We start from the raw sequence: 13,003 nt of genomic DNA on the forward strand, positions 1-13,003 counted from the left end.
AAGAAAATAAACTTCTCAATATCCTTGCTTTCTGCGCAAGGAAAAACATTTTGCTATGTTGGGTGTCTGAACCCCTCCCCGCCCCGGGTCTGTTGGGTTGGTGTAAGTTAGTCATGGAGCATATTCCTCTGGATTTTCTTACAATATGGTACACCAAAACACTGAGAACTTTTATAAGACATGGGCAGCCCTTTTTGGATTACCTGGACATAGACTCACCTAACACACTAAGAAAGACTTTTATATAGCCATTCATTAAACAATGACAGGAAGAATTATGAATTATGAATATATGAAAATGTGCAAATTAATGCTCTTGACGACCGAGAGTTATTGTTTCCTCATTCTGAGCCATTTATTTATGTATATGTATATGTATATGAGTGTAGTTCTGTCCTTTTCTTATTGATTTGATTTGTATTGTTTCTGGTTTAATGAAATTTTTAAAAATCTCTTTATCATTAAAAATATCTGTTAAAAAAAAAAGAAAATGGGCTGCATATACACACCTTGAACCTTTGGAAGTCCTCACAAACACATACAGTCATTCGGAATGGAAACAGACCCTTTGTTCCAACCAGTTCATGCTGAACATAATCCCAAACTAAACTAGTCCCACCCGCCTGGTCCTGGTCCACATCCCACCAATCCTTTTCTATTCATGTACTTATCTAAGGATATTTTAAACATCGTAACTGTGCCCACATCCAGCACTTCCTCAGGAAGTTCATTGCACAGGCGAACTGCCCTCTGTGTAAAGAATTTGCCCCTCATGTCTTTTTTAAAATCTCTCTCCTTAAAAAATGTCCCCTAGTCTTGAAATCCTCCATCTAAACGAAAAGGATTCCAAGAAAAAAAAACTAGAAGTGCAGCTAATGTAGAAATAACGATAAGAAAATGAATCTTTCAATCCAAATGCAGTCCTCTCAACTTTGGTTCTCGCCAAATGTAGCTGCTGTTGTCCATTATTCCCCGTGTACTGGCCAGCTGTACAAGGTCACACAGATTGTTTTGCTGTAAATGGCACAGCTCTGCAGCTTGGCCGTTTGCCAGGCTTCAATGGTCTTTTTGTAACAGATGCATTGGGCCTCAGAAATAATTGGCCATTTTCACATATTCCATCAATCCTGCATCACTCTGGCATATCTAGTGTTGTACTGAGCAATCACTGCTGATTTCAACAGGCATTGCTTCACTCTGGAGAACGATAATTGGCTAAAGACAGGAATTATGTCCCCTCACTCCAACTGAAGGGTTGCCTCAGGTAGATTCCGGCCAACTAATTACCTAGCAGCTCTGTATTCCCATCAACAGCAGTACGAGTGTGGGGAAAACAAATATTACACAAGTTCTAAATCTTAGTGTTCCAGACGTGGAAAGTGAGGGAGGGTCTGTTAGTGTGGGGGGTGGTGGAGATGGGGGGGGGAGCAGGGGGGGGGGAAATGTTGACACCCAGGAATTTAGATATGGGAGAATGGTGGAAACACCCATGGATGACACATCTTCAGGAGGGATACCAGATAGGAAAAGGGGAATCTTAAAGGGAAACTTCAAACTTCCTGCCAAAGACCTGAGCTAAACATCCACCCACCTCTTTCTCCTGCCAGCCTCAAAATTAAGGCAAAGTTGGAAAGACCACCATCAGTCTCCCACCTCCCCCTCCCCTCCTACCCCCATATAAAATTACATGGTGAAGCGTGTCCATGTGGGGCGGGAAAGCCACTGGGGGAATATTATATCTGTAAATAAGGGACAGGAAATTTCTGCCTCATGACACTATTCCAATGAAGAGCAGGGATTCGATCTCAGTGTCCTGGCTATTCAACATCACAAAAACATTCTGATCTGATCATTATCACATTATTTGTAATTATATGCAAACTGGCCACTGCAATTCCTCCATAGATGCAAAAGACATTAAAGCAAGCTGAGTCCATTTTGCTCATTGAATCTGTTGTACCATTCAACTAGATGATGCTGATCTTCAACCTAATGCTATTTTCTGCATTATCCCCCGTGAGTATGCAGAAACCAATTGATCTCTGTATGGAACATATTTAGCCATTGCAGAGCCTTCTAGAGTAGAAAGCCCTTAAGATCCTCTATTCTCTGAGTGGAGAAACTCATCTCAGCCTTGAAATGACATATGACAATTTTGAGACTGCGACCTTTGGCTCTCAACATCCAAACCAGGGGAAACACCCTTTCTGCCTATACCCTATCAATTTCTGTGAACATTTTGCATGCTTCAGTTAAGACTTCTCTCATGTTTCTGAACTCAAGAGAATACAGGCTCAATCTCTTCAATCTCTCCTCAGAAGGCAATCTTGCCATCACTTAGTCCAGTGAATCTTTGTTGCACATTTGATGCACATTACTTCATTGATCTTAAGGTGCTTGGAGATGTTACAGGTCATGTAAGATGCCACATCAATCCAAGTCTGTTATTTTAAGTTGTTTCCAAAAACTCTGTTTTTTTAACAAAACACTTGGTCATCAATCACTAGTACATCTTTATGCTGTTTGTGAGCATGTTTGTTTGTTAATTTCCCTTAGGACTTATTAATTATTTATAAAAGTTAAGCTCGAAAAGCTATGTAGATGCAAATTGTTTTAAACTGCTGTGACTTGTTATATAAACAAATGAGGTGGCCATGTGTTTATGAAATAAAAACAGCAAGTACTGGAAACGCTCAATAAATCTGACAACATCAATGGAGAGACAAGACTTTTTTTCCCCCGGAGCACTGCTGACTGAGGTGACCTTATAGAGGTCTATGAGAGGCAGAGATAAGATAGATAGCCAATAGCTATTCTCCATGGTAGGACAGTCTGAAACTAGAGGTCATGGATTGAAGGTGAGAGGGGAGAGATACAAAGGGTCCAGAAGGCCAATTTTTTTTCACACACAGGGTGGTGAGTATCTGGAATGAGCTGGTGGAGGCAAGTACAATTTTGCCATTTAAGATACGTTTGGACAGGTACATGGATGAGAAAGGGATGAAAGGATATGGACCAAATGCAGGCAAATGGGACTAGATTAATTGTGAAAACTGTTTGGCATAGACAAGTTGGGCCAAAGGGCCGGCTTCCATGCTAAATTCCTTTATGAATCTATGACTATATATTGAGATAATGGAGAGTTGAGGATTTGTGATGATTCGGACTTTTTTTTCAGAACACTGAGCGTGGTTTACGTGTTTTGTCCAAATCCCAGCCATTGCACTCTGATTGCAATTTGATTGGTCAAACTACCAGCCTTGAAGCAAAACACACTTTATGAATAGTTAAAATGCAATAAAAGAAAGAAGAAATTGGAACAAATTAACTCTATTGGAAAATTTATCAGAATAGTGGATTATTTAAATACTGAACAGTGACTGTTCCAATGTAATAACATCCTACAAACACACCCTTGGCAAAGGCAAGCTCAGTAAAATAGATTGTTTCACATGCAATTCTCCAGTCCAGCAGGGGAAAAAAAACGCATCAACAGAGAATTCTGAGACAGCAAGTATCAGGAAACCCAATTTCAAGACCCCAACAACTGCTCCTGAAAAACTAAAACTGAAATTCCTTGCTCTGTGGGAGCTTGACCCCACCCATTCAGACTGCTTCTACTGTTTGGAATTTTAAAAAGAACCCCAAGGCTTTAAAAGCTATTTACTGTATGAGTTTTGAAGCAGGCTGCTGAGTACCTCTGTCTCAACCATTCTTCATAAAAATAAAAACCAAATACACATCTTAAAGCTATATTATCACCATAGTGGAAACACGGAAGCTGTGTGAAATAAGAAACAAATACTTTATGTCACTATTAACTGTGGAAAAGGACATGGAAGCTAAAGTGTCAATTTTACAGAAGAGGAGTGTTGGAGGTCTTAAACTGCATAAATATAGATAAATCCCTGGGACCTGATCAGAACTTTGTGGGAAGCTAGGAAAGAAATTGTTGGGACCCTTGCTGAGATATTTGGATCATCAACAGACACAGGTGATGTGCCAGAAGACAGAAGTGTGGCTAACTTGTTGCCATTATTTTTAAAAAGTGGTAAGGAAAAGCCAAGGAATTATAGACCGGTGACCCTGACATCAGTGGTGGGCAAGTTGTTGGAAGGAATTCTAAGGGACAGGATTTACATGCATTTGGAAAGGCAAGGACTGATTAGAGATAGTCAACATGGCTTTGTGCTTTGGAAATTATTTCTTACTAACCTGATTGAGTTTTTTGAAGAAGTGATGAAGAAGATTGACGGAGACAGAGCAATAGATGTTGTCTATATGGACTTCAGCAAGGTATTCGACAAGGTTCTGCATGGTAGACTGGTCAGCATATTTAGATCACATGGAGTCACAGGGGAGCTAGGCAATTAGACACAAAATTAGCTTGAAGATAGGAGACAGAGGGTGGTGGTGAGAGGTTTTTTTTTGGACTGGAGGCCTGTGACCAGAGGTGTGTCTCAAATGTTAATGCTGGGTCCACTGTTTTTCATCACTTATATAAATGATTTAGAAGAGGAGTGGCTAGTAAGTTTGCAGATGACACCAAAATTGGTGATGGACAGTAAAGAAGGTCATCTTAGAGTACAACATGATCTTGTTCAGATGGGCCGATGCGATGACGAGTCACAGATGGAGTTGAATTTAGATAAATGTGAGGTGTTGAATTTTAGTAAGGCAAACAAGAGTAGGTCTGATACACTTCATGGTATGGTGCTGGCAAGTGTTGCTGAACAAAGAGACCATAGGGTGCGGGTGCGGGTGCATTGTTCTTTGAAAGTGAGTCATAGGTAGACAAGGTGTTTTGAATGCCTTTTGAATGCTCACCTTCATTGGTCAGTGCATCAAGTGTAAGAATAAGGACATACAGGATATTGGTAAGGTCACTTTGGGAATACCGTGTTCAATTCTGCATCCTTGCTAATAGGAAAGATAATGTTACACTTGAAAGGGTTCAGAAAAGACTTACAAAGATGCGTTGGGATTGGAGGGTTTGAGATCAAGGGAGAGGCTGAATATGCTGGGGCTTTTTCCTTGGATCATCGGAGGCTGAGTGGTGACCTTATAGAGGTTTATAAAATCATGAGGGGTATGGATAAAATGAATAGCCAAGTTTTTTTTCTCCTGAGGTAGAGGACTCCAAAACTTGACAGCATAGGTTTAAGGTGAGAGGGGAAAGATTTAAAAGGGACCTAAGTGGCAACTTTTTCAAGCAGAGGGTGGTGCGTGTATGGAACCAACTGCCAGAGGAAGTGTTTGAGGTGCATGTACAATTACAACATTTAAAAGGGATCTGGGTGGGCACATGAACAGGAAGGGTTTAGAGGGATATGGGCCAGATGCTGACAAATGGGACTAGATTAGTTTAGGATATCAGGTCATAGGGACAAGTTGGACTGAAGGGTTTGTTTCCATGGTATTCAGCTCTATGATTGTAAACAGGACTAGATCAGTTTCAGGCGTGTTGGACTGAAAGGTCTATTTTCATGCTATATAGCTCTCTAACTCTATGATCATGGCTGATCCTTTATCTCAATGCCATAATCATGCTTTCACCCAACACCCAGTTGAGGCCAAAACACTGAATGTCTTCAAAAAGGATGTAGGTATAGTTTTTAGGGTTAAAGGGATCAAAGGGTATGGCATGAAAATGAGAACAGAATACTGAGAAGGATAATCAGCTGTGATATAATTGAATGGCAGACTAGGATTGAAGGGCCAAATAGCCTGCTCCTGTTTCTTTTCAAACGTTTCTACTCCATGATGTCTTAATTTAAAAAAAAAGTAAATGTACAACTTCAGTGATTAAGGCTCTCCAGCTTTCTGTGAAAAATAGACAGCAAAGACGTCAACAACCAACAATCTGGTCGGAGAGAAAAGGGACTGACTGCAAGTGCATTTAAACAACTAGAGGATGCTTATTTTTACAGAGGGACTGACAAGAGGTGTGTGTTCGTGTGTGTGTTCGTGTGTGTGTGTATGTATGTGAGTGTGTGTGTGTGTTTGTGTGTTCGTGTGTGTGTGTTCGTGTGTGTGTGTGTGTGTGTGTTCGTGTGTGTGTTCTCATGTGTGTGTGTGTTCGTGTGTGTGTTCGTGTGTGTTTGTGTGTGTTTGGTGTGTGTGTTCGTGTGTTCGTGTGTGTGTTCGTGTGTGTGTTCGTGTGTGTGTGTGTGTTCGGTGTGTGTGTGTTCGTGTTCATGTGTGTGTGTGTGAGTGTGGGTGTGTGTGTTCGTGTGTGTGTGTTCGTGTGTATGTGTATGTTCATGTGTGTGTGTGTGTGTGTGTGTTTAGGGGTAGGGGGAAGTAGTTGGGAAGAGGATGGTGAGGAGGGAGGTTTTAACACTTGCGCTGATTCAGAGGAGTAGACCGGACGGATCCAGTGTAACCAGCTTGCTGTGTCTTAGTCAGTCTCGTTTATGTCTATTATGACTGGATGGACAATTATGTTTTCTTGGCGGGGGGGGGGGGGGGAATTGATGTGAGGGGAAACAACAAAAACGCTGAATAACCAAAACCGAACCGACTACAAACAGAGATTCAACAACAACAACACAAAAAAAATCAAAACACTTTGCTGAGGCGACGGAGATTGACTTTTGCAATACATATCGTAGCAAGATTGTCATTCTCATTGCTATTATTTTCCAGGTTGGTGCTGAGAAGTATTATGGTATGTTCAGACGAAATGTTTGCAATCATTGAAATGCTGCGGAATGGAACTTCTGTTTTTCGAAATAAAGTTTTTTTTTAAAAAAAGCATCGCATTGTGAAATGTTGTTAAAAGGAACAGTTGCAACGAGCGTTGGTACGTCCCCAACATCCCCTCTCCACACTCAGAACACCTCCGGAAGGAGCAACAACAGTAACAACATTCTATATTGATCGAACTAACAGTCACATTTATTAGCAAGAGCGCGGTGCGGTTGCGGAAATAGACAGACAGACAAGTGTAAATCACGTTTTGACTTTCCTCGGGTTGCTCGGCGCTGGGTGAAGGAAAGTGGGTTAGGATGTGAGCAGAAAGCAGCGTTTATGTAGAGCCACCCCTTCCACACATGATTGTGAAAGTGAATAAATGCTACCAGACATATTATATAAATTGCAGTCAATCTTTGTGAACTGGCAAGAAGGAACGAGCCGCTGTGCAGCACCTCCCTGTGAGCTCGGTCCACCAATTCGGAGCGCGGCTCCTTCCCTCTCCCAGTCCCTCTCCCTCTCACACACACACACATACACACATCTCGACTCCTCCGTTCTTACGTCTGGATTTCCCAGTGCAAAAATAGCCGGACGCAGGAAAACGTGTTGTGCGGCAGCGAGAGTGCGGGAACGGCTGGTTTAAAAGCGGAGGGAAGGAGGAGCAGGCAATAGGGAAAGGAGAGAGCGAGACAGAGTCACAGCAGAATGTGCATTGACGTGGTGAAAAGTGCAGCGAGAGAGCACCAGTTTTGAGCTCGGCCCTCTGAAAGATCTAATTGCTTCCACACACACAAAAAATGGACTCGGACGCCGGTAGCAAACGCGTCTCCTTTTCCCTCTCCTTCATCAGCCTCTGCATCTTCTTGACAACAGCCCACTCTTGTAAGTAAACAATTCCCCTTTACTATTATTGAGAAAAGACGGGTGTGGGGGAGGGAGGATTAAGAAAGTGCATTTGCAGAAGAATTGGTAGAGAGTAAGTATTCATTTTTAACAACTGACTGATAGGGCTTCCTTAGGTAATGCCCCGAGAACTATTCCTATCGTACTGCAGTGGTCATTCTATTTTTAATATGATAATGTGAATTTAAGACACGCACTACTGCAACCTGAATAGACCAGTGACACTCGACATAGATGCAAAGTACTTTACAACCTAGTTTGCTCAAGTCTGTAGCCTAGAATGCCGAAAATAATGTATCCAGAGTCGGTAAGTTTTTATTGAGCAAATCCTACCCATTTGCTACAAGTTTAGCTTTATTGTTACCTTTACATGTAGGTTATGCAACATAACCTCAATACTCTTGTCTCTGGATCTGGAACCAGATCAGTGTTTGGGAATAGAATTGGACTTTGACAGCCACTCATTAGAATAGTTGATGCTTCTGTCTCAAAGGTGCTTCGGGCACACGGAAGCTAGTTAGCAACATCGCTGTGTGTAGGCTTTAAGTCAGGTGCTGTATATACTGGCTGATCCCAAAACATACTTATGCTGTTATATATGATCTTTGTTACAAACATTGTTACTATTGGCAAAAAAACATTTTTAACACGACGCGATAATGTTCTAACTTTAATCGGCAGGGAAAGTGCTTCTCGTCACTTAAAAGGCTGAACAAATATTACGAAATTACTTCTAACCCGATTTGAACAATCCTCAGTAAGTTTCATTAAATGAGGCCCGGAGAGCTCTATTCATTCACTTGCAGAATGGAAAAAGATATCCTTGATACATACTGCCTTAATATAAATGTCGTATGTGTGTTTATGATTAGCTTCCCTGCAGTGTAGCAACAGGCCCTTCGGGCCAACAAGTCCACACCGACCCTCCGAAGAGTTCCCCAACCAGACCCATTACCCTACCCTATATTTACCCCAACTGGCAATTTAGTATGGCCAATTCACCTGGCCTGCACATCTTTAGAATGTGGGAGGAAACCGGAGCAAACCCATGGGGGGGGACGTGCAAATTCCACACAGTCGCCCAAGGCTGGAATCGAACCTAGGACGCTGGTGCTGTGAGGCAGCAGTGCTAGCCACTGTGCCACCCTACATGTGAAGGGCAGAGATGCATGGAGTTAAGTTACCGATTGACACCATAACTCAGACTGTCTCGCCGTCTGCTTAAGATATGCATAAGAAAATATTGGCATATCAAAAGGTTCTCTATGATCCTGAGAATATCACAAAAGTCAGTGCAGACACAATGGGCCAAGGGGCCTCTTTCGAATACTATGATTTTAAAGCAAGTACTAACTGCAGGCTCATTAGTCATGGGGTTGGTGCCATTTCTTAGTTGAAAAATTCTTAGTTTTTCATTTGCTTGGATGATTGCTGGTCACTCATAGACTGCCGTTATACTGCCTTGCTTGCTTCTGTGCAAAACTGTGCATAACGTTGAAAATGTGTCAAAAGAAATTGAAAGTTGATCTTTCATCAGGCACTTGAACCTACTAAAGCCAAACAATGTGGAACCTCCTCCAGTCTTCATTCTGGGCATGCCTTCAGGTTTATCAAGTTTGTGGCAATATTGTATTCCTGACTATATCAATTGCAGTCAGATTTAACATTTTTTAAAATTGCTACAGAAGCATATTTATTTAATATATTGTATTCTGAGGCTGTTCTGAAATCAGAAAAAGCCAGCAGTCATTTAAACTCTATTATTATCTAACTATGCTTTCATCAATTCATCCAATATCATATTCCTTCTGTACGTTCATTTTTAACATAACTCTTCTTAATTCATGGCATTTAAGTTACAACTAAAGTAGAGAGAATTTTAAAGTCTGTGAAATAACAATTAGGAAATGATTAAACCAAATCAGGAATTCAAGTCATGAATCTACAACTGTGTAGGTAGGGCAATACTTTAACTTAATTCAGCATAAATGGATATGCTTATTTGTGTGCAGGAAATAAATAGGTGGGTGGGCTTAGGTGAGGATGTAAGAGAGTAGACATGTGATAAAATTATTCCAGCTATCAATATCTATTTGGAAAATAAACCGATCCCCATGCACAAGACTATGAATAGCTCTGCAATTTGATATGGAAAGAGTTTAGATTCTATTTCAGATTTCCCTCTTCAGTGGATGTATGCTGTTAATAAAAAAGTTGGATTGCCAAGCACTCTCTGTCTAAGAATGAGTAGTTTTTCCCATTCCTGGTTGTAGTCAGCCGTTCCTACTGAAAGAACCCATGTAGGGATATATTGGGTAGAGATTAGACTGCACTTTGATGTGTCCTCTTAAATGTTTGATGGAATCACTGTTTAGGGTCAAACATCAATGAAAGCTGAAAGAAAAATAGAAACTGCTGGAAATACTAAGCAGGTCAGGCATTAACTGACTTTTTTTTTTTCCTTTTTACAGATCCTGCCTCACCTGCTGAGTACTCCTTGCATTTTCTGTTCTATTCCAGATTTCCAATGTCTGCAGTATTTTGCCTTTGCCTGCAGGGTGGTGGCTTGAATTAAGGTATCTGTCAGGTTTACAACAACACCTCAACAGTGAGGTTGCAATCTAAGAGGGAAAGTAGGGAGAAGAGAGAAGGAAATTGGCCCCAATAGGAGAATATAAACAATGCTACAACATTAGATTGTCAGAAACATAACTTTGCCTTCTGCAGGAGGTTTTGTTTCTAAGTGCAGAAAGTTAATGACATGATTAAAAGTTGGCCTGGAGGTGTTAAAAAGCAAAACTGGTTGCATGTAACTGAATCAATCTGCACAATTAAAATCAAGGTATCTCAGGATAATAACTACAACTGATGCTATTTCAACCTCATCATGTTGTGAGGGTTACGGGCAGATAATGTGACCATAGTGCACTACAGTTAGCTCACTGGATACAGATTCATACTCATATTCAAATAATGTTATGATCATCACATTGTGCCTCATAGGTTTTCTGCACAACTGACAGTACGGTGTCAGAGTTCCAGACTAAAAAGACAACATGAAATATTCTTTGTTTCATAAAACAATGATTTATACTTAGCTAGCATGACTCATAAATGTTACTGCATAGAATGGACCACTAAGCCCAACTGGCCCCTGTCAATCTCACTTCATATTACCCACTATAGTTCAACTCACCCTCTGAGCACAATGTCTGATCTTCAGGATGGTAACTTGGGCTTTTTACAATAAAGGGCTCAGTTGCGTGGGGGAAATAATAAGAATTTGAGAAAGGGGGAATTCAAAACAGAGTATAGGAAGAGAAACAGATAATTGTTGAAGGGGATGTTTTTGAAGAGAGGATGATGTGAGAGGGAGTTGGAGAGAGAGAGTCCCAGAAGACCACAGCATAGTGGCTTTCAGTGGGGGAGGAGAAATTGTTTCAGGGATAAGGAGAATGTCAGAGGAATTGAATATGTGCATGTGTTTATAAGTCAGGAGGGAATCACAAAATCAGTGTTGGATGAGGCTATTATGAGATTCACAAAACTTACAGTTTAGAATTGTTAAGTTAGGCAGAGGCACTAGTAGAGCCTGAACAGGACAAAGAGGAAGGTGAGATGTACATTGAGAAAATGAAGGACAAAAATAGCCAATAACCAATGGTTATACAAAAAAGCAATGGGAATGATCTGCATGAAGAGATTGAGTTTGAGGTAAACAGAGTGTAATGACTCACTAGTTCTTAAGTCTACTTGAAGTACTTCCTGAAAATGTTAATTGAATTAAGACTGAAGACATGGGGGTGTTGATGGAAAGTAAAGAGCATGTATGAATTTTCCATTTATTATGTTTGAACAAGTGTTCATATCAGTATGCCATTAAAGGGTGGGCAAAGAGTCATACAGTGAATTTAACAGTGCAATATTATTTTTGGAGAGAGCACAATTAAAATGGAAATCTGTGTTTCAGGACCATGGAGAGTGGTAAGTTTGAGATATACGTAAGTAACATTATAAGTGGTAGGATTGTGGCCAGGTTAATTTGCAAGAAAGAACCAAAGGGAGGTTTTAAGGGAACTTTTTAAAGGAGAAAATAAACAAAAAAAAATTTGGCCAAAAGTGGAGAGAAAGGTATGTTAGAAAAGGAGATGATGACGATGTGTTGTCAGACAGCCATGTCCACAATGGAGATCATAGTAATGGGTAAGATGGAGAGGACGATATAGGACCAAGAAATTTTTCATGATGGAGAAAATTGAAGATTTAAATAAACAAGGATGAAGAAGAATTTTGAACTTGATGAAAACAATGCTTATTTTACAATAGGAGAACATTCTAAGTTGCTCTGCAGAAGAATGAGCACATTAAATGGTGGAGTCAAACCAGGGGAATTTACCAAGAAACTGGTCAAAGAGGTTAGCTGTCAAGGAAGATCATAATGGAGGAGGTGGAGAAAGAAAATTGAGAAGATTAAAAAATGCAACTGTAGAGCTCAGACTCCAGATGACTGAAGGTTAGATGAGTCAAAAGGGAAGGCTGAAAACTGACTTACACAAAGAGCAAATAACAAGATGGAGCAGGCCCTTCAGCCCTCTGTGCCTGTGCTGATATATTTTGCTCAAAACCATTGGGCAAAACCATTGAGTAACGGGTGAAGGGATGGCCTTGGGTCAGGCAGTCAGTATCACCGAGAGGAGTTGATGTGATAAGGATACCTTAACAGGCAGTCAGTATCACTAAGGGAAGCAAGTGAGAAAATGACTTCTTAACAGACAGCCAGATCCATAGATAGATTCATTTGAGTTGATTGTAATTGGTTCTTCCTGTTCTATCGAAAGGAACTAATTTTTACTGAATATTTGATGTGATTCAGATCTGTACCACTCTTAAAGTTTAATATAGCAAATAAATTTGTTCTAAAATAATGAAATATACATAAAATTACATAAATTAGTGAATAATGTCAGTAAATAATGGTGGATGTTCAAAGCTGCAGTACCTGAGTGCTCCTAAATTCTGTTAGGTTCTGTGGAAAGCATATCTGTGATAGCTAAAGTTCAAGTAGCTTTGTCTCAGAGTTTATGAGGAGGAGGCTGAACTAATTTCACTGCAATGCATCAGGAAGTGTTAAAAGATACCAGGATTCTTTGTTCGGATAAGGTTTTCTGATTTAGTCAGTGGTCAGAGACAACAGGGTATAAATGTGAGTGAAACAGGTAAGGGGATCTAGAGAGCAAGCTGATAGGAATATCAGCCTCTGCAATTGTCCAATAGATTTGAGGTTCTCTCATTCTTTTTGGATGAGAACAGGATGCTGCAGGTTTGATAAGTAACAATGGCACCATGGTACAGGAAGTTATGCAAGTGAGGAGTGCACAAAGGAATGTAGTAGTAGTAGGGA

The 13,003-nt window shown here is 40.5% G+C and overlaps 1 protein-coding gene across 2 annotated transcripts in view; it reads left to right on the top strand.

Annotated features, from left to right (window-relative positions):
- Positions 1 to 7,214: 7,214 nt before the first annotated feature.
- The window catches only part of LOC122551779 (contactin-associated protein-like 5), an 888,067-nt gene continuing 882,278 nt past the window's right edge, over positions 7,215 to 13,003 (top strand). The window contains exon 1 of one of the 2 annotated variants that reach the window (XM_087989329.1): positions 7,215 to 7,581. In XM_087989329.1, the coding sequence (XP_087845455.1) occupies positions 7,497 to 7,581 (85 nt within the window). In that variant the 5' untranslated portion in view covers positions 7,215 to 7,496. The remainder of the gene's footprint in view (positions 7,582 to 13,003) is intronic. The other variant, XM_043694242.2, reaches the window with a different exon arrangement.

This window comes from Chiloscyllium plagiosum, unplaced genomic scaffold (genome assembly GCF_037043375.1).
Source record: "Chiloscyllium plagiosum isolate Xiang-an unplaced genomic scaffold, Cpla_swu_hap1 HiC_scaffold_7, whole genome shotgun sequence".
NCBI lineage: Eukaryota > Metazoa > Chordata > Chondrichthyes > Orectolobiformes > Hemiscylliidae > Chiloscyllium > Chiloscyllium plagiosum.